This window comes from Magallana gigas, chromosome 8 (assembly GCF_963853765.1).
Source record: "Magallana gigas chromosome 8, xbMagGiga1.1, whole genome shotgun sequence".
Classification (NCBI taxonomy): Eukaryota; Metazoa; Mollusca; class Bivalvia; order Ostreida; family Ostreidae; genus Magallana; species Magallana gigas.
This window is the reverse complement of record NC_088860.1, coordinates 24,987,870-25,011,292: the sequence shown is the minus strand read 5'-3', so window position 1 is coordinate 25,011,292 and position 23,423 is coordinate 24,987,870. Positions and strand designations below refer to the sequence as shown.

Sequence of the window (23,423 nt, the reverse complement as noted above, 5' to 3'; positions counted from 1 at the left end):
CAAACTTCATTGATTATCAGGTCAAAGGTTATAAGGTGTGCAGCAATAATCACATCTAGTATAAATTTGCTGTTTTCTTCAAGAACACTTTGCTTGTAAGTCATCATATTCCACACTCGCAAGTTGGCTGATCTACTGGACAATCAAGAGCTATTGATTTCCAGGTCAACAGGTTATCATATGCAGCGATATATTATTACGGTATATCAAATATAATCTGACTACTATCTCCAAGAACTATAGTTGGCTGTCATTATTTGGTCCAGTCCTTAATATCTACTGATTTCTGGGTCAAAAGGTGACCTAGTTTACCTCTGTGACCATCTTTAAAAATATTGTTTTCATAACGTAACATTTTAGTAACAAATATTGATACACACAGTTCAAATAAGTGAACAACGGAATTTTCTTGATTTCTTGATATAAAACACAAATGCTAAAAATGAGTGTCTAATTTATTTGATTAAACATTTTACATATAAGTTATTAAAATAATATCTCTGCAAATACTTACCATAACAAAAATAAATGATCACAACTTGACCTCTGGTATCTAGAATCAGTCTAAGATCACGAGATTAATTACACTTTTAAACAAAGGGGGAAAACAAGGCAAAATACGTGTATAAAGCACTGTTTGACATATTGAAAATCTGTAGCTGTAAAAGAAAGCACAATCTTTAAAGCACTTTAATTTTGATTTAAAAGACAGTGTTATTTTCAAATTGGTTCCTTAAAAAAATGCATAACAATTTTCTAGGTTAAAATCTTCAAAAACGGAGAGAAAAATCCAGTCTTAAAGCAGAAAATAAATTCTATGCAAAACAATAAAATAATTAAGACTTGGGTTTGGATGTTATAATGCATATGACAAGGGTGTAAATATATGAACTCGCTTTCGACAGTAAAGAAATTGGACGGAGGAAAGTGACTACATATGATTATGCGAGTTCATAAGTTTTTATAGTATAAATGGACGGAAAAAATAAATATTTCATGAAAATTAAAACCATTTTCTACCTGAATGTGGTTGCAGGTTGGAATTCAGGATGTAACATAATGATAATGACCAGTACAACTGTAAGACGGGTGAATTGCACAATGACGAACATTACAATGCAATCGACAACAAACTAAGTCAAACATTCCGTCTAAATTACAAAATGACAATCTATTGATATTGCATCACATTTATAATATATCTTGCATATGTGGAATAAGTTTTTTTGAATCTGTGTGCATCAAAGTATTTGCATATTGCTTCATATAAAAGTGTTATAACAAAATTTAAACTTTAAAAGATAACAAAATTTAAACTTTAAAAGATGTTCTTATTTTTTTTTTTTAATGAAAAAAGGTTGAGTGTCTTAATCAATTCTTTAATGAACAAAAATTACTAATCTTGCAGTTGAAATTTACATATAAGTGTATAATACATGTAATTGGATGTGAAAATTGCCTGCATTTCAGAATTTGACACACAGACAAAGAGATTTTGCTTCTTGTGAACACAAAGTGCATATCATATCAAATGACAAAGTGTTGGGGTTTTTTTTCTTAAAAAAAAAAAGCTAATGGTATTATCTGGTACTATGTTAATAATTAACACATACATGTACTTGGTTTTCAAAACAAACAAACTACCAACAGACAGAATCTTTAAATTTTGTTTCTCACACAAAATCTCATTCATATTTTCAAACACTTAACAATTATTTATAACAGTCTAATTATATTTTATATCATAACTTAAAAATTATCTTAAACGTCAAAACTCTCTTCTGTGCTTGTGTATCACATCTAAGATAAACTGAAATCTAAGGCTACGTCAGACAACGACTCCATTCTCTGTTAAACTCAATCCTCTCTGTAATATCCGGCTTGGCTTTTTTTCTCCATAATTGGTATAATGTGTGGTGTGTACATCTACATCTGCAACATCAGTTTCGCTGACCATTACGCTAAAATGGCTCCTTTCACCTTAATGCCTTTGCTCTGTACGTAGTCTTCGATTGTGCGCGCGATTTTCTGCAATATATTAAAGAGCCATGGCTATAAAGGGAATCGAATATTGATTTCTAGTCGAATTAACCCCTCTGTACTGATTATATTTCATCACAAAAGATTCTGTTGAGCAGCTTTTTCCAATAACACCTTTGATGAGAAATCCCATCATAGAGCACAGATTGTGTTTGGCAATTAATTTCAGATAATGTACAAAACATGACAAATTGATAGGAAATGGGCTTGATAAGAATATTAACGACAAAGCCATTGCCATCACTATAGTTGTTTTCCCCAGGGAAAATGCATTGTTTCAGATGATTTAGAGCTTAATTTATTCTCTTACCCTTCGTTCCATGGAATGGGCCATTTCATAGGCAGTTTTACCATACTAGAAATGAAAACAGGAGTTTTAAGAGACGTTATTAATTCATAAAATAGTAGGTAATAATCAAGATTTGACTATATAATGACTAATTCCTTACTTTCGAACTCAAAAATAAAAAAAAAATACATCATTACACAAGCCTTAAATCCTAAATTGTCGAATTTATCATATGCATATAAAATTGATGGCTACATGAATCAATTCAATTTCTTATGATTTTATTTTCTTACATTATGGCACATAATATAATTTGCCCTCATAAATAGATTAAAGTTGGATGAAATTCAAATTTTATATCAAGCAAACCGATTTTCCTTTTGACACTTGCAATTGAGAAAAGCAATACTTGTATTATACATGAACTAAATTTATATTTTAAAACATTTTTATCAATAATAAAAAAGCTTGTAGCAATTAGAATAAAAAAAAATTTAAATAAATTTGGTAATATGCTGAAACTTTTTAAGAACCGACCAGGTTTTTGACAGTGATATCTGCGTTCTTCTGTAGCAACAGCTCCACCAGTTCCTGATGCCCGTTAATGATGGCTACCATTAGTGCCGTCTTTCCGTCCTTATCCTGGACATTGACCAGGGCTCCACATACCAGAAGGGTCAAGGCCACATTACGATTACCATTCACTGAAGCTGTAAAGATATCACAAATAGATATCTATAATTCAGCTGTAAATTATTTTTAAAAATGTCCACTATTTTAAATGTAGTGTTTGCAGTTTGATAAGCTATATTAATATGCTTATAATTTCCACATTCTAAACCGGTCCCACAAAATCCACCTCACCTCACGTTATCCACGTGTGATTATAATTATCATTTCATTGCGATAGAATACTATCGTATTTAATTCAAACTTAGCTCCAACCATCAAATAAAAAATTCCAAATAATGTACTAAAATCTAAATACTGGGGCACCCACCACACCTACCGGTAATGAGATGTTATTAATACTAAGACACCCACCACATCTAATGAGAGGGGTCCACCCGTGGGAGTGGTCCCTCAGGTTGACATCAGCACCGTCCTTGATGATCCACTCAATGAGGCGGACATTGCCCCCGTCCACCGCCCAGTGTATGGGGGTGGAGCCCCCGCGGTCATAGTCGTCGTACCTCGCCCCGTGGCTCCGAAGAAGCTTCACTGCGTCAAACTGACCCGCAAAACAGGCCAGCATCAACCTGTTCAATGTGTAACAATACATAATGATAATGATTGTACTGTATGCAGAGTTTTAACTCCCTTACTGTCAGAGGGTGATTTAAAATCAAAGGTAGAGTTGTCTCTGCTTTAATGCAAATGTGTCAGATAGGATTTAAAGTCAGGGAAAATCTTTTACATGATAGCTGCATGGATAAAAACTTTACACAAGCAGAATTAGTGGCATGAAATTAAGAATTATAGCATGAAAATGGTGGGTTTTTTTAAAGGTTAATCTTTTGAAAATGATATAATAAGATCTGCTGTATTCTAATTGACAATGTGTATATTTATAAGCATGCATGATACATATAATTATTTTCACAGAGCAATTGAACGTATGATGTATAATTAACATGCAGGATTTCATGTGTTCATAAAAACAGTCCTTAAAGGGAAGGGCTGAACTACAGATCACATCACAATAATAAAATTGGTAAATTTAATTTCAGTTGGATATGGAAAGTGCACACGCATTTTGATTATGAACTGTACTCTAAAAAAAACCTTCTTTTTAAAAAATGGATTGCACTGCGCATTATCAGCCAGGATAATTAGATAAAATGGAATGGTCATATGATATGTGGGCGCTGTTAGCCTGTTAATGATATATATTAATCTCGGTCTTTTAAAAAGAAATTCTTCTGGCCTTTAAAAACTGAATGATCATTGATTACAATGCATAAGAGTGCAATGCAATAGTGTCGCTTCTCTCTTCAGGGCTTTTTTTCTTGATGTTATTTAATTCGGTGTCTTTTATGTCATTCGATTTCTTGTCTTTTTTACGTAATATGCACTTACGCTGTTTTGCCTGAATCATTTTTTGCATTGACGTCTGCACCATGTCTGATAAGAATCTCCATAATGCTGAAATATAAGATGATAAATTATATAAAACGATAAAAAAAAATCTGATACTCAATAGCTGTATTCATAAATGTGGCCACATTTCACAGTAGCCAGAATTTCCTAGCCACTTTTATATATCTTTAAATACTATGAGGCTTAAAAAAAAGAGTTGTTACATAACTTTTTGCCTGTAAACCCAATATTTAACATTAAATAATTCATGTTTCTATAAACTTTCACGCTATAAGCACTATAAGGCAGTCTGAATCATGCACCCAAGTCAGAGGTTTCAAGCACCAAAATGTCATCAAACAGATTCAAATAGATTGATGTATTCAAAGTCATTTTGACTTAATCTTAGTTTACACAAAGGCAGGCATGCAACTGACAAGTGCTTACATTTCTGCCACCCAAATACTGTCGCGTACCTGCATACCTGATTTAATACCAGTATTTTAACCTGCGCACAATGAAAAGTACCAATGTGTGTGTGTGTGTGTGTCTATATATATATATATATTTATATATATATATATATATATATATATATATATATACCAGTATTTTAACCTGCGCACAATGAAAAGTACCAATGTGTGTGTGTGTCTATATATATATATATATATATATATATATATATATATATATATATATATATATATATATATATATATATATATATATATATATATATATATACACACACATATATATATATATATATATATATATATATATATATATATATATATATATATATATATATATATAAAACTTTTTATTTTATTTGGATATCTAAATTATATATATATATATATACACACACACTATTACTGTTACATACAGAAAACAGGGCTAAATTCATCAATACAGACACTGATTATTAATATATAATTTTCATTCCAGTTTAATGTCATTTTGATTGTTATATGTACAACATACCCAGTAATATCATTTTGTTCCATATATATATATATGTATAATTCGGAGAAAAGTTATTGGGCCTTTGGAATAACCCAGTAATTTGCTAGATAATGTTTCATGTACAGTTTAATACAGAGTAAATTCTCATCACCTCAACATAACACCAAGATGAAAAAGTAAACTGTACCAATAAAAGCATACAAAATCTTCCTTAGCTCCCTCAAACACAGTACTTTCCACCAGTCCATATACCAGCTAAGTACAAAATTAACCTCATTTACCTGGTTCTTCAGTCTTATAAACCCTCATTACCAGTATCCAAAAAGACAACCATAAAACAACTACCGATATGTACAAAATCTAACTCATTTGCTCCTATCATGAATACCCAATAGCCAGACTAACATGTACATTGTATGTGTTTTAATACATGTACCTTGAACAAACCATCTTTAAAAAACCTGATACCCTGAGACAGTCAGTAACATTTTTTGTACCGGTACTATTTCTACCTTAATCACCTCAGACATATTTTCAAGTCAATTTAACCCAATACTTTTCTAATGAAGGCAGACAAGCACTGTTTTATGTATGTACAAAATATACCTCATTCTCCTCACCAAGTTGACATGTGACACAAATTGTACATTGCAAATGCAGGAAGCTTGCTTGCTAAGAAAGACATGACCAAAATTTACCTTTCTGCTCCGAAATCTTTCCTGTGACAGAATCACCAGATGCTCATACATGTAATGATTCTTATATCATAGCCATAGAATTACCAATTGGTTAGCAATTAGTTATTATATTTATATGAAGTGACTGAATATATTTCTGCCTTTAAACATACATAATTTTTTATCATACAGTCAAAAAATACTGAACATCGCCTTCTTCTTTATATAATCAAAATTACTGGTACATGTATTTGTTTCTTAATTAAATTATTTTATCAAACTGAAAAAAAGAATATAAAAACCACCCCATATTGCAATTTTCTAAGAGACCTTAGTGCTTAATACAGAGAATATAAGGTATGTATTTTATTCTTTCAGTAAATTTGAACACAAACATAAAAGAAAGAAAAACCTCTTTTTGGCATGGTTCATGCTATGTAACAATGAAACACAATGAGAGAGGGTAATTAAATAATCATAAGATGCAATACAGGTACCTTGTTGTGGATTCATAGAATTGGGAAATGGGAGGGGATGGTGTTAAAAATTATTTAAAACCATAAGGCATATGCAACAGACATACTCTGTATATCCTTTCTGAGAGGCCTGCATGAGTCCAGTAAAGCCATATTTGTCTGGAACATCAATGGGAACATCTCTGAAATATGAAAACAAGGCACATCAAAATCTGAACAATTGACATTATACATGTAAATAAAGAAGAACAGTGCTAAAATATTCATCACCATTATAATTCAATCCTTCTGACAGTTTAGAATTTGTGCATGAAACAAAATATTGATTATAAGAATTGTATTCATTAATTAGCTATATAGCCCGCCATTCCCATTCTGATGATTTCCCTGACCAACAGAGCGGGATTGAGTTCTTTTGCCGTTTTTATGACCATAAAATATCAGACTGAGTTTTCAATTACTAATGCCCTGCTGAGAGGAGCCTAGCTATGTTTAATAAATTAGGTCCAGAGTCTGATTCAAAAACTAATAAACTATTTATTTAATGAATATCTTAAAGTGTCATTTATTTTGCTGATACCGGTAATTGAAAATCATCTTTGTCAGTTAAACATTTGTCAATAAAAAGTTTTTTGTCTGCAGGACAAAAGTCGTGTTTCTGGAGAGGAAAAAATTCAGACTAATTTCAGTTTTAATGGTGAAAATTATTTGGTCCACATGAAGTTCTAGAATAAACTCCCAAATATAGATCCTAGACTTTTACCAAAATAAATTTCAATAACTTTGATCAATAATATTAATATTTTCTAATGCAGTATTTATACCTCTGAATGAATCTATTACCGGTATAAAACTGAGTACTGAAACAAATTATCATATTATACATAACAGGAATTTTAATTAGCATTATATGCATTTTTATTGATAATTAATATACATTAAAAAAAAAACAATAATAAAGGTTCTGATTTGAAGTTGGAATTAAAAGACACATATAAAGTGACACAATTTATTTATTTATTTTTTTTTTTGGGGGGGGGGGGAGGTGGTTCAGTTGAAATATTCATGCAAATCATGGCAATATACCAGTTGACGAATATACATGTATTACCAACTACTGTAAATATCATATTTGATGCAAAGTGGTAACTATGGTAGCCATCTAGAATCTGATATTTAGCACTAAAATTTAAGGTAATACAATTTTCTATGTAGCCTATAGGTTAGAGTCAATCAAAATCGCAGAGCCAAGGCTACACAGGTGCAACCATCTTGAACCCAGCCATCCCGGATTTTGCTTATTTTATTACCTGCATGTTCAACTCAAAGTACCTAAATGCACCAGGCAGGTGGGGGTTTTTTTGTGATGCCTTTAACATAATATGAAAAAAGAAAATAAACTTTTATATGAGATAAATATTTCATTAAAGTGCCATCACACGGTTGTCACCCAATACCAGAATTAACGTTTTATTCCTTTGGCCTTAACTCCCTGTGTGTTATTGCATTTCCTGCTTGGATAGAGAATCATCTGGATTATTTACAACACACAAGTTTTTCTCTCTTTCCCTAGCATCTATGTAGTATTGATTCGCCTCTGTACGCAATGAATTTTACTGACACCTATCAATAATTGATATTCGTATACCAATCTTTCCACATCATGAAATAGATATTTTTTTTAAAGACAGGGCTTATTATAAGGCATATTAAAAGAAATATGCATGTACATATAAATGGGTAAATTCCCATAGTAGACCAAGTTTGCTTTAACTGGGTGTAAAAGGAGAAATGCAAAGGTCGTCGTCGGGAGCCCCGGGTTTGAAGATGGAATTAAACAAGGTGTTGAATAGGTAAACAAAGAGGAGCTGAATACCTGTAAAGATCAAACTATCTGTGCAAACATATTAATCCCGTTTACCAATCAACAATGGTAAAAAAGAGGGTGATTATAGGGTAGCCCGTAATTTGACGCGGCACTAAATTCTGGACCTGCCGATTATTGATATAGTTATGAGATTCATAGAATAAACAGCCTTGATGTATGGATAAAGACATTTCAATACACAATCACGAAAAATGAAAAAAGTAAACGTGGATCTGAGTGAAGTCTCAACAATGGGAGACAGAAATTCAATGGCGGTATTGTCATACATTTCAAAACTGGCAATTGACATGAATATATGATTTTTTCCTATATGAATGATAAGCAATATCTAACATGATAATCTATATTCGCTTCTCTTATTCCACTAACCAATAATAATTTCATATTAAAATCATTCAGCATATCATGTATACTAGGATACTAAGATTTTAATCGTACAGCTGGAACTCATATCATTCAGTGCATTTATAATTTGGTGGTACGTTTTGGCTATTTGAATTTCAAAGGTTGTTAGTTCAAACGCTTAAAGAAGAACAATTCATTTTGCCATTCAATTAGTGCAGTCACATGCTTCTTACTTAAGAGTAATCAATTCCAATGTCAATAAAAGCTGTTGCTAAGTTTTATGCAGCATGTTTCATTGGTGTCTATGATAAGTGTGCATGGCAAACATACATGTATCTTAATTAACTTTCTTCATACGTGTTACATAACATTCAACAGGAAAACTTCATTAGTTTAGGACAATATTATAATAGTTAAGTCCTCTTTAATCTATTGATTCAAAGCCCATTACTTCTTTGTATACCAGGTACCATTTTAAAATGTTTAGAATAACTGAAACTTATCAAATGATTTGTGCTATTATTATTAGTTTTCTTAATAAAATCTAAATTATACCAGTTATTGAAATTCACATCTTTCAGACGACATTGATGGACAAAATTGGACAGAAATTGCCTCAAACAGGACCATTTTGTAAAGGATCGATAGTGCATATAGTTTATACCAGTAAGAGTTGTTTTTTTTGTAAGACGGGTATTGCACCTCAAAATATCTTCTTTTAATAAATAAAGTTTTCTAATTACATGTATCAATTGAAAACCTTTAAATCACATTTTCCTTGCTTGCATAAGATTAAGCTCATAGTCAAAAATACATGATACCAAGTTGGGCTCAGAAAATCAATTAACTTTTTGAACTTCTTGGGCTTAAATAAAGTAGAAATGTAAATATCTTGTGTCATCATTACAGAGCAATCATTAATTGAGGTGCTTTTGAAGTTTCGAAATTTCCTTTATCTATTTATATAGTTCTATCCGTAATACATATAACTTTTATTTGCAAACCTTGATGTAAATCAACACTGACCAGAAGGAAGGTATTTAAGAACAATGATCTTTTTTTTTTTTTGGTTGTCCAAATATCTTCTATTCATAAAAGACAGCCAAATTGATAGGGCCTAAAATACAGCATGGGTAAATACAATACAGGCAACTTTACAGCTGTGTTCAATTAATGTGCGTGATGACGTCAAATATTTCAATTAGAAATTGATTTTGAACACCTAGAATTTGATATCCATTATGAAAGACTAGGAATAACCATCTGGGAATGAAATACATTCAATAGTTCCATGGAATTTGCTTTTCAGAAATCTATATCCTGTTAAGCATCCCCAGAAAAAGAAAACTGAAAGCACTGTTTATTTGGATACATGGTGTTTGTTCTCTGGGACAATTGAAAAGAAAGAGGATGTCATCTCTTTTAAAAAAAATGTGAATGATGCAAACACATTAAGTATGGACCTGGATCTATTCTAACGGATGATTTTTTTTATTAATCAACATATTGTCGGATAGTGTCTCTCAGAGAGAAAAAGAGAGAGAGAGAGATTCCTAGCTCTAATAAAATTATCAAGCTTGAATCACTGACATAGAAATCAAATTTTAAAGATATATATTTGTATACCCTAATTTCTCTTTTGTGAGGAAGCTAGGGTATGTACAAACTAAATAGAGTTATAATGTATACGGTCTTATATATCACCAATTCATCATGCACACAATACATCAAACTGGTACAGAAAAGTTAATGAACAATGGCCCGAATAGAATTCTGAATTGGGGGGATATATCTGAAATACAAATCATTTAAAAAACCGTTATGTGTTACTTTTTTTTGAAAAATGAACACTCCATGCACAACATATTAAGGTCACTTATGGTGATAAGAGATTGGGGTTACCATTTGAAAACTCATTCGACCCCGGTGGATTTTTAAACACAATTTAATACAAGGTTTTATAGCCTGTCCCAGCCTTGTTAAATGTAGATGTGTAAATGAGCAGTTATATTCAGTTGACTAGCCAACCACACAGGGTTAAATGCAAACAAATTATACTGGTCAGTCGACCAGTTTAGGCTAGTATCAAACAATCAGCTGTGGACTTACTTAGGCATAAGTCTGAAAGGAAAGCAAATCTCTGATCATTAGGATATGAAATCGATACATTTGTAAATATCAGTGCATTGTTAAAGATAAATATGGGTATAGTGTCAAATTTCAAGATTAATTTACCTACTCTGTACAGTATAAACAGAAAAAAGAAAGGTTTTCAAGCAAGCCATATATCAACTTATTATTTTCCTAAAATATTAACATTTTTCAAAATTTATATGAAAGGTTTTTTTAAAAAATAAACAAAAATAAGCAAAACATCTGAATTCAGGCCATGAAGAGAAATTCTCTTTAAATTGATTCACAGAAAGAGAATATTTTGATGTGGATATCAGGTAAATTTATACCTGATAAAACTACAACGCAGTTTGTTATGCATGTAATTTTAAAGTAACATAACATAGGTAATTACGTTTCATTCTGTTGCAATTATACCAGTAAACCAAAAAAAACTGTTGAATGTCAAATTCTGACAAATCATTATGCTAAATCTATTGAATTCTTAAGAAGTTTGTTTGTTGGTTTTGATAAATATTCTCTCCAAGAAACTTTAAACAATCAGGTATTCTCTAACAATCATGCAATCTCTATAATTAGATTTTGCAATTCAACACGTCTTTTGAAATTCTAAATTAATGCAGCACCATTTGCTTGTATACCCAGCTTAGCATGGGGAAAAATCAATGGGTAAAAAACATGCAATGCACCAAAAAACACACCCATCTTAGAGAAAAAAAAAACCTTAAGTAAACTTCACCTTTTATTGCCCTGTAAAATTCATTATAATATTTGAGCATTAATCAATAGCCGAGAATTGTTTTACATGAATATTAGCATCCATATTCAAAGTCACATAAAAGGAAAACAAATATTTTACTACCACTTGAGCTAACATGGACCATATATTCATCATAAATCAACATTTTCCAAATTATGTGCACCACGGCGGGACCTAATCTCGTAAAAATTCCAAATTTATCGCCTATCGGACACCAAATATATCAAATCTTGGACAAATCAAACCCTTGGTTCTGTCGTATATCCGGCTAACTTAAATGGCTTTCAGATAAAGCTCAATTTGCTGTTATAAGGTCAATGGGATACTATATACAGATTGTAATGAAGGGCCGGTAATCTCTAAGGCAAATAAAGTTGAAATGTTACTTTAATATATTAACAAAAGGAACGAGAAAATTTGATGATCAAATCAACAGTTGTTCCAAGGCAATATAGCACCAGATTTTAAATGTGATAAAGTGTCAGGAAAATGAATAACATGAGAGTTTTGTGTCATCTGATCACTTGCACCTTTTAAACATTTCTTTTCACCCTCTTGGTGAACTTGTCTCTGTGTGGTTGTGGTTACTGTCAATATTGCTCATTGCAGACTTTGGTGCAAACTTTCCAAATTGGCAAACAAGCTTACAAATTCTCTAGAAACTGCCTTGGGAGATCAATTATAGCTAATAGTTATTTCTTTTTATGTTTCCAATTTCTAATTCTATAAATCTGAAGATGAGAACCCTCAAAATACATACTTTAATTAAGTACAATTCAGACAAAAAAGCTGCACGCCAGATTTCAACTTCACCCCTAAACTAACACCGAAAAAAGAATTTTCATACAGCGATTCTAGAATTTAATACAAAACTTGATATACCATGTTTTAATTGACTCGGTTTTACTCATCAAAAAACATGAGGGTTAAAAAAATAAAATGGAAGAGAAAATAAAATCTGCATACAGCATCTCCTCTATATATCGTTGTGTGACTGAGCCTTGTATTGTATTGACTGAGCCTTGTGTTGTTTTGACTAAGCCTTGTGTTGTATTGACTGAGCCTTGTGTTGTATTGACTGAGCCTTGTGTTGCATTGACTGAGCCTTGTGTTGTATTGACTAAGCTTTGTATTGTATTGACTGAGCCTTGTGTTGTATTGACTGAGCCTTGTGTTGCATTGACTAAGCCTTGTGTTGTATTGACTGAGCCTTGTGTTGTATTGACTGAGCCTTGTGTTGCATTGACTGAGCCTTGTGTTGTATTGACTAAGCTTTGTGTTGTATTGACTGAGCCTTGTGTTGTATTGACTGAGCCTTGAGTTGTACTGACTGAGCCTTGTGTTGTATTGACTGAGCCTTGAGTTGTACTGACTGAGCCTTGTGTTGTATTGACTGCACCTTGTGTTGTATTGACTGAGCCTTGTGTTGTATTGACTAAGCTTTGTGTTGTATTGACTGAGCCTTGTGTTGTATTGACTGAGTCTTGAGTTGTACTGACTGAGCCTTGTGTTGTATTGACTGAGCCTTGTGTTGTATTGACTGAGCCTTGTGTTGTACTGAATGAGCCTTGTGTTGTATTGACTGAGCCTTGTGTTGTATTGACTGAGCCTTGAGTTGTACTGACTGAGCCTTGTGTTGTATTGACTGAGCCTTGAGTTGTACTGACTGAGCCTTGTGTTGTATTGACTGCGCCTTGTGTTGTATTGACTGAGCCTTGTATTGTATTGACTGAGCCCTGTGTTGTATTACTCACCCTGTGTCCAGTATCCTCTCTATCTCCATCAGATCCTCCCTGATGATGGCTCGGTGTAGATGTTCACCATTCAATGGCTCCTCTACAAAATCACTCTTATTGTAGAAACAAACACATTTTCAAAAACAACAATTATGAAAAAAAAAAATGATTTTCCATTAAACCTGAGGGATTAATATTCGTGTTAAATCGCCAAAAGCACATCTCACAGATTTTAAAAATCTTGCTTTTATTTTTCAAATAGGTGTAAAATTACCGGTAATGAATCTTTGAAAAAAATTTGGCATTCGAAATTTTTTATTCTCGCAATTTGACAAAAAAGGTTTAATCGCAGAATTAGGTACTCGCATTAAGTAAGGAATTTACAGTAAATGAACAAAACCATTCTGATTACCAATTACCTCAAACTTCTAATAGACTTGATATATAATGCAGTTTAAAAAGTTTATCTAATAAGGAACAAAAAATCATTCATTCAGTATTATGAGGTCTGGGTGATCAAAAGATTTGATCATGCCTGACCGTATTTGATCATCTCATAATATTCAAAGAAAGATTCCTTATTACTTACGTATCTATATCATTTTCAGCAACAGTACAAATATATAATTAAAAAAATCAATGATGAAATGTATCGAACTATGCATTACAATCAATCACAGAAAAGACTGGAAAATGTAAAAATATAAATTATTAAAGCCTATCATTTCGGCCAGTGTTCCTGAGATTGCTGTAGTACTTTGTGGTGGTGAAGACTGTTAGATGTTAGTAGTGTTGTGGTACTTACTCAGGGTTGTCTCTAAGACCCGGGAGGCGGGGAATTTCCCCGCCTAAAGTGACGTAATTACCCGGCTATTATTGCATTTCAAACACAATCTAGCTATAAGCTAGACCCCCTGAACCCCTTCTACTTTTTTATTTCTCCCTTCTACTTCAATTTTTAGAGACAACCCTGCTTACTAGTGGTGAAGACTGTTAAATGTTAGTAGTGTTGTGGTACTTACTAGTGGTGAAGACTGTTAAATGTTAGTAGTGTTGTGGTACTTACTAGTGGTGAAGACTGTTAAATGTTAGTAGTGTTGTGGTACTTACTAGTGGTGAAGACTGTTAAATGTTAGTAGTGTTGTGGTACTTACTAGTGGTGAAGACTTTTAAATGTTAGTACATTGTATATAGTGTTATAGTACTTACTGGTGGTGAAGACTGTTAAATGTTAGTAGTGTTGTAGTACTTACTAGTGGTGAAGACTGTTAAATGTTAGTAGTGTTGTGGTACTTACTAGTGGTGAAGACTGTTAAATGTTAGTAGTGTTGTGGTACTTACTAGTGGTGAAGACTTTTAAATGTTAGTACATTGTATATAGTGTTATAGTACTTACTGGTGGTGAAGACTGTTAAATGTTAGTAGTGTTGTAGTACTTACTAGTGGTGAAGACTGTTAAATGTTAGTAGGGTTGTAGTACTTACTAGTGGTGAAGACTGTTAAATGTTAGTGTATTGTGTTATAGTACTTACTAGTGGTGAAGACTGTTAAATGTTCGTAGTGTTGTAGTACTTACTGGTGGTGAAGACTGTTAAATGTTAGTGTATAGTGTTATAGTACTTACTAGTGGTGAAGACTTTTAAATGTTAGTAGTGTTATAGTACTTACTAGTGGTGAAGACTGTTAAATGTTCGTAGTGTTGTAGTACTTACTGGTGGTGAAGACTGTTAAATGTTAGTGTTATAGTACTTACTAGTGGTGAAGACTTTTAAATGTTAGTAGTGTTATAGTACTTACTAGTGGTGAAGACTGTTAAATGTTAGTAGGGTTGTAGTACTTACTAGTGGTGAAGACTGTTAAATGTTAGTATATAGTGTTATAGTACTTACTAGTGGTGAAGACTGTTAAATGTTCGTAGTGTTGTAGTACTTACTAGTGGTGAAGACTGTTAAATGTTAGTATATAGTGTTATAGTACTTACTAGTGGTGAAGACTGTTAAATGTTAGTATGTAGTGTTATAGTGCTTACTAGTGGTGAAGACTGTTAAATGTTCGTAGTGTTGTAGTACTTACTAGTGGTGAAGACTGTTAAATGTTAGTGTATAGTGTTATAGTACTTACTAGTGGTGAAGACTTTTAAATGTTAGTAGTGTTATAGTACTTACTAGTGGTGAAGACTGTTAAATGTTAGTAGTGTTATAGTACTTACTAGTGGTGAAGACTGTTAAATGTTAGTAGGGTTGTAGTACTTACTAGTGGTGAAGACTGTTAAATGTTTAGTACTTACTAGTGGTGAAGACTGTTAAATGTTCGTAGTGTTGTAGTACTTACTAGTGGTGAAGACTGTTAAATGTTAGTGTATTGTGTTATAGTACTTACTAGTGGTGAAGACTTTTAAATGTTAGTAGTGTTATAGTACTTACTAGTGGTGAAGACTGTTAAATGTTAGTAGTGTTGTAATACTTACTAGTGGTGAAGACTGTTAAATGTTCGTAGTGTTGTAGTACTTACTAGTGGTGAAGACTGTTAAATGTTAGTATATAGTGTTATAGTACTTACTAGTGGTGAAGACTGTTAAATGTTAGTATATAGTGTTATAGTGCTTACTAGTGGTGAAGAATGTTAAATGTTAGTAGTATTGTAGTACTTACTGGTGGTGAAGACTGTTAAATGTTAGTATATAGTGTTATAGTACTTACTAGTGGTGAAGAATGTTAAATGTTAGTAGTATTGTAGTACTTACTAGTGGTGAAGACTGTTAAATGTTAGTATATAGTGTTATAGTACTTACTGGTGGTGAAGACTGTTAAATGTTAGTATATAGTGTTATAGTACTTACTAGTGGTGAAGAATGTTAAATGTTAGTATATAGTGTTATAGTACTTACTGGTGGTGAAGACTGTTAAATGTTAGTAGGGTTGTAGTACTTACTAGTGGTGAAGACTGTTAAATGTTAGTATATAGTGTTATAGTACTTACTAGTGGTGAAGACTGTTAAATGTTAGTAGTGTTATAGTACTTATTAGTGGTGAAGACTGTTAAATGTTAGTATATAGTGTTATAGTACTTACTAGTGGTGAAGACTGTTAAATGTTAGTATATAGTGTTATAGTACTTACTAGTGGTGAAGACTGTTAAATGTTAGTAGTGTTGTAGTTCTTACTAGTGGTGAAGACTGTTAAATGTTAGTAGTGCTATAGTACTTACTAGTGGTGGACACTGTTAGATGTGGGCCCCATTCACTGTTTTCTGCATTGGACATAAAGCGTATTCTGTATTTGTATGTAGTCTGGGGGTCCGCCCCTGTGACTGTGTGTGAATGTGCATAGCCCCTAAAACAAAAAAAACAACAACAACACATCAGTATATATATGATTGGATGATATCAGATATAAAAATTCTCTATGATTATTTATCTGAAGATACACATCATTCGACTTCCTAACAAAATGCACAGCTAGTGCAGTACTTCAATCAGCGATTATCTTTGCAGCATGCCTGAACATATTTTTTTCCAGAGATGTACCACTTGCTGGTGAGTTTAACACCATGCATGCACATGTTATAATTTGACAAACATACATGTGCAAGAAATTGAATGACACACAGATTTAGATAATTATGGACTTTCTCTCATTCAGTTCATATGAGGAGAACAATAATGTAGGAACACAACAAGCTCTAAACATCATCAAAGTACTAATAAGCTGAAAAGAATGAACTAACACTGGGGAGTAAAGCTGTATTATATAATAAAAGACCAACAAGCAGCACTCAGTAACACCTGAAAGCTGTACATGTACTAGTACATGTACCATTTGATTGTTACGCAATAGTTTATGTCAATTCAATAAAATATCAATTTGTCTATTTCAGTGTACCTGTAGTTCAAATATCTACAGACAAGGAGCTACCTAAAGTACAACCTCCACCTTATCAACACAGCTCATTTGCAAAAATGTCAGCTAATCATGCTATCGGTAATAATCTGGCAACAAATATCAAATGAGAAAATTAGTATCCATACTTTTGAATTGTCAACACTGATCAAACAGTCAGCTCAAACATTGTGTAATTTCATTGACCAGTGACTGGCAATGATCGGATCCATCAATGCCATTCCAAGAGTACACCTGTATACAGGTAACACACACAGACTCAGCTGGATGCCGGGCAGATCAAAGATGGTGTATCCGATAGGGAAAAGGGAAAAGAAAACACTTATAGTACCCACAAATTAAATGTGCTACTAAGACAAATAGTAAACAAATAATAGAATCTCTCTCTCTCTCTCTCTCTCTCTCTCTCTCTCTCTCTCTCTCTCTCTCTCTCTCCCTCTCTCTCTCTCTCTTTCACGCCTCCTCTTGTCATAATGGCACATAAATTGTTAAACTTTGATCAATTGGAAAATGCATAACAATGATATATATTGTACAAGGCCAAATAGAATGCTATCAGCTGTCATGTCCAATTACTAGGCTATATACAGCCATTCAAAATCACATAAACTCTTCATTAAACCTCAGTGTTATCTTAATTCAATGCTGTAAAACTGTACATGTGTATTTTAATAGGACAACCTCATTAAAAAAAGGAGGTCTAAGATTCGATAAATTTTTTCCACAGTAATTTCTTGTATCTACATATCACAAATGAACATTAATAATACCCATACATGTATAGTAAACAAGTCAACCTGAAAGCATTTAAAATGCATTTCATTTCCTATTTACCAGCTAGTATACTGGCATTTGACAGAGTCTCATGCAGTTATTTATCACACATACCATTACCAACTACGCAAAATCCTTTTTTTTTTTTGTTACTTTAAAAGTATTGTCTTAAGATATCACAATGCATGAGATCGGTAAGGTTTTGTAACATTCCATTAAAATGATTTACAGAAAAGATCCAAAGGACAAATTCAAAGAGTGGTCTATTAGAAGGGGGGGGGGAAATACTTTTATTCCAAATTTCTTTAAACCTCCAAGTCTAACAAATACATGCAAAGTACTTGAAAATAAATCCCTGGATTTACCTTTACGCCTTTCAAAAGTGAGGACATGACTATAGGGATGGCAATGGGGTATTGGGTTATCATAATAACAGTGTTCAGATTTATTTATCATGGGGCAAGATGATGTCATTGTTAGCCTTGGCTTGGTTAGTCAAATCCTTCCGTGTGTATGCTAGTGCAGCTAGCTAGGGCCTTACACAAAGAGACGCCAATTTTGAAGACCAAATAATTCATCTTTGTGAAAACAGTGAAATATGGTTATACTGTTTACACTTTTAACAAATTTGTGCTTATATTGAAATCAGTTATTTGACAGTTGTGATGGAGCTTTATGCATTTACAACAAAACTTTGGCACTCACAAATTTTATATATATTCTTGCATTTTGATACAAAAAGATGGGATCATGGAATTAAGTATTTTTGTACATGTTGCCCCATGAGTTGTGTCTGTCCTGTATAATCTATACTTACGTGTACACGTTGCCCCATGAGTTGTGTCTGTCCTGTATAATCTATACTTACGTGTACACGTTGCCCCATGAGTTGTGTCTGTCCTGTATAATCAATACTTACGTGTACCCGTTGCCCCATGAGTTGTGTCTGTCCTGTATAATCTATACTTACGTGTACACGTTGCCCCATGAGTTGTGTCTGTCCTGTATAATCTATACTTACGTGTACACGTTGCCCCATGAGTTGTGTCTGTCCTGTATAATCTATACTTACGTGTACACGTTGCCCCATGAGTTGTGTCTGTCCTGTATAATCTATACTTACGTGTACACGTTGCCCCATGAGTTGTGTCTGTCCTGTATAATCAATACTTACGTGTACACGTTGCCCCATGAGTTGTGTCTGTCCTGTATAATTGATACTTACGTGTACACGTTGCCCCATGAGTTGTGTCTGTCCTGCTCCTGTAGACACACCTTCACCATCTCCTTCCCCCCAGCCTCCTCTTTAGCTTTGTCCAGTGCCTCATTCCAGAACAACTCTATACTGTAATGGGTGACCTTTCCTACCACTGGGGGAGGGGGACGAGACACTGTAAAAGATAGATATGAGACACGTAATCTGTGATCAACACTGTAACAGAGAGATATATTACACGTAATCGGTAATCAACACTGCAATGGTCAATGGATAGATATATTACATGCATACGTAATTAACACTGCAACGGATAGATACATGTATATGTAATCTGTGATCAACACTGTGATATATTACACATATTATATGACACTGTAACAGAGAGATCTATCTCTTGTCGGTGATTTTCTTACAGGTCCGAATTTCAGCCCTTTGCCCTAGCTTACATATCGATACCGGTATTTTAAAAAAAATTCTAATTGAACCTGTAATTTTAACGCAATATAAATCTTTTTGATAAAAAAAAATTACTTTAAAGTGTGGAAAAGGAGAACACCAACAATAGTACAGTGTACAAAAATCACTCAATTTTTTATTCCTTATTTTAGAGCCATAAGCCTCTTTTTAAAAGCAAGAGAAAAATATCTGCACCTGATTATATAATCTGTGATCAATGTATTTGTTAGTCTTTATTAACCTGACAAAAATTTCAAATTGATACAAGAAAAAAAATTAAGTGCTGCCACAAGATCAAAGGCATACTAAAACGCATTCTGATCACCCGTTGATACTTGGAATGAAGTGTGAAATCTTTCCTTATTTAAATGTCATCTTATGAGTTTAAAGTTTGGTGTTTACCAAATCAAACATAGGAAAACTGTTCAACCAATACATTGTACTTGAAATGGAAAATCAAAGACGATACAATATATGTATAAATCTATTTACTTCTTATTAATAGCAACTTTCATCAATCTGGTAATTTAGTTTCGGTAAAAACAATATCAAATTTAATGAAAGTAATATCGAGCACTTATTCAATGTATGATTGTAGCTATACAAATCAATTATTAATTCAACATGAATTCTTAATTTCCTATAATCATAATACATGTAAAAGCAAAAAAAACATGTCAATGCAAGAGTGCCTTTATCGTCCCAAGGACAATGCTTGAACTAATTGAACGGCAGACGGCACTGATAGGATCTCCTCATTTGTAGCGGAAATGATCGCAATCACTGGTTATCTCCAAAAACAAATGCATGGATACCCGGCACCTTGATTCCAGTATCTTAATGTCAGCTCTTATCAGCGGCTTGTTTCCCATGATTGTGTGTTTATCCTCTTATTTTGAGACTCCAGACTTTTGAATCGTGATTGATCTGTTGGTCCAATTCAATAAAATAAATTGGTTGTTTTGCTGAACTGATCAACTACGCATTTTTTAACTGCAAGTTTGGTGGGGTTTTTTAGGGGTGTGCAATACAAAGCGTAAAGTTTTTGGCTGATTGAGTGGCTTTCAGTTTTTTTAATATACATGTATATCTGCACCAGTTGACAGGGCACTGAACTCTATATACATTAATGTCCTGCTATTTAAATTGTATTCATAAATAAATTCTACTGTCTGATGTCAACTTGGGTTCGTGATTGTTCGGTAAATAATGAATAATTATCTAGATACATATTAGATTGTTATTCAAATGATAAACAGATCTTCTTTCTTAGAAAAAAGTACTGGTATGATCTACCAGTACATGTATTAGTTTTCATGACATTTAAGTTCATTATTTTAAGTTAATTTTCAATTTCTTTCTTTTCTTAATTTAATCAAACAATAGACAATCATCATTTTACCATCTGGCATTGCTTATTTTGAAGGTTCTTAAGGAAAGAGTTAGTCTTAATTCACTTAAAAATCAAACTTAACATAAAAATTCTATAATAAACTTCATAGAAGTGTATTATAACGGGATCCATTATCCCAACGAATAATAATATAAATCTAATTATAAAAACCTTATAATATAATAACCTAATATAATGTAATAACCTGTTTGCAATATAAGACCCCATATACTGATATAGGAATGCATCATGTGTAAGCATACAACAAATATTTTTAAACATTTTTTAATTTATAAATGTATCATATTGCACTATTATTTTGCAATTGATCCTAACTTTTAAATTGTTTCATCTATAAAATAAGCAATAAAATAATCATTCTTGAAATCCATTGACTCGGGGAAAGCAAATATGAATGAAAATGGGGGATGGTTGGGGGGGGGGGGGGGGGGGTAACTGTCTAGTTTGTTTGGTTAGACCATCGGTCCATTACAGCATAATGTCAAGTAAACATGTCATAAGAAATACGTTAATTCATATTTACAGCACAAAAAGGTAAGATATACAAGAAAAGAAGAAATGTCATAAAAACGTGTTTACTATAAGAATTTGATCAGAGCAGAACTTCCTGTCAACAGTAAACAAATCTTAATTTATCGTCTGTGCTCCAATAAATTGACGTAAAATTTCAAACAACATAATCGTGTCTATCTAAACTTACGTGGCATTGGAAATTAAATTCCTCAAGAAGAAATACAAACTTCACACAAACTTATCCAGAGTTGGAATGTTGTCGTCAGTAAGCGGTCTTTCCACTCTAATGCTCTCTTATAAATGGAGATAATTTTTAGTACTTACGAAATTCAAACAACTCGTACATAGAATGCATTCGTACATAGAATGATTTGGAAATTAAATTCCTCAAGAAGAAATACAAACTTCACACAAACTTATCCAGAGTTGGAATGTTGTCGTCAGTAAGCGGTCTTTCCACTCTAATGCTCTCTTATAAATGGAGATAATTTTTAGTACTTACGAAATTCAAACAACTCGTACATAGAATGCATTCCCCCCCCCCCCCTCCCCAATTACAAAGCGCCTTTCGTCCTTATTTATCACCATATAAAATGAAGAGATGTCATTTTCAAATATTCTTCATTAAAATTCAGAAGTATTTAAAAACATTCTTTAAACAGAAAGAAACCTGTTTAGTATGGAGGCCTCTTTGTGTCAAAATCACTTTTATATTTAAGGCGTGCGGTAAAACACTTTGTTTTCGCGATTAAACGAGTAATTCACGCAATATTACACACACAAAAATCAAACAAACACATAAATTTCGCGACATGTTGTGAAAACGTTCACGAATTTACCCTAATCTTTTGTACTTATATAATGTATGAAGCATAAACTATACGAGTCGTTTGTCCTGATCAACGTAAAATGAATGTTTTTAAGTTATGTAATTAAATTAATTTGTCCAATTACTGGAGTGGAACTCGCTGTAACCCGAGTTCGGTCCCCATGATTTACAGCGGTTGTATGTGACAGGGGACGGCGGTCCCCCGCTTTAATACGTGAGTTCTCTCGGGGTACTCTGGCTTCCTCCCACATCAATGATCCCTGGATTTTATTGATTTGAACTGGCGTATGCGTATAGCAACATTTTCAAAAAGTACATGTATCACTTTTTTTTTTTTTTTTTTTTTTAGATTTTAATGTCTTTCTTTTTATAGAGTGGGCCTGTGCTTCGTATATTTGTCAAAGTCTATTTGAAAACGAACCAGTTTCAATTAACAAATATTTTGAGTGATGAACCACTACACATTGGAAATACCGTTACATGTATATTATCAATTGAATTTTTTTGTAAGAACTTGTTTCCAATCCTTTTGTGTAATTTACACAATAAGATATGTTCAAATCAATTAATTATTTTCTCACTCGTTTCACTCCTCCGAAAATAAATCTTTTCTTGTCTAATTTGAAAAAGAATAACGAAATGAAATAGGTTATATAGGTGCGGTCGTTACCAGATCGCATTTAATAACACTATTAAACAAAACGTATATATAAAATAATCACATAGTGATACCATATAGACAAATATGTAATTATGCAGTGCAATGTATAATGCGGGCATGGAGGGTTACTATCAACTCCTAACAATCTTGTAACGAACGTCGCAATGACCAAAATAACACATGGAAAACTATTTGTACTACGCGTCAAGTCACTCGTGCGTGACGAAACTACTAAGAATAGAATATAGATTCCCGTAATGTCG

At 32.8% G+C, this 23,423-nt stretch overlaps 1 protein-coding gene across 2 annotated transcripts; it reads right to left on the bottom strand.

The window, feature by feature from the left end:
- Window positions 1–1,562: 1,562 nt before the first annotated feature.
- Window positions 1,563–22,005, bottom strand: LOC105344232 (fibronectin type 3 and ankyrin repeat domains 1 protein). Of its 2 annotated transcripts, XM_034473822.2 has the most exons (11): window positions 21,858–22,005; window positions 19,294–19,459; window positions 16,603–16,727; window positions 13,414–13,495; window positions 6,641–6,715; window positions 6,079–6,099; window positions 4,409–4,474; window positions 3,374–3,588; window positions 2,867–3,039; window positions 2,351–2,395; window positions 1,563–2,028 (listed from the first exon to the last, which is right to left on the bottom strand). In XM_034473822.2, exons 1-11 carry the CDS (start codon window positions 21,862–21,864, stop codon window positions 1,957–1,959), a joined length of 1,047 nt encoding a protein of 348 aa, XP_034329713.2. In that variant the 5' UTR covers window positions 21,865–22,005; the 3' UTR covers window positions 1,563–1,956. The 2 variants fall into 2 exon arrangements, with proteins under 2 accessions (XP_034329713.2, XP_034329715.2); XM_034473824.2 differs by lacking the exon at window positions 6,079–6,099.
- Between the last annotated feature and the right edge of the window lie 1,418 nt (window positions 22,006–23,423).

Bases quoted from the DNA above. Each gene is read 5' to 3' on its own strand.
- LOC105344232 (XM_034473822.2), bottom strand. The intron at 6,716-13,413 runs GTGAGTAATACA...TTCATATTTCAG, and splicing joins GAGAGGATACTGGACACAGG to AGATGTTCCCATTGATGTTC. The intron at 2,029-2,350 runs GTAAGAGAATAA...AATATATTGCAG, and splicing joins CCCATTCCATGGAACGAAGG to AAAATCGCGCGCACAATCGA.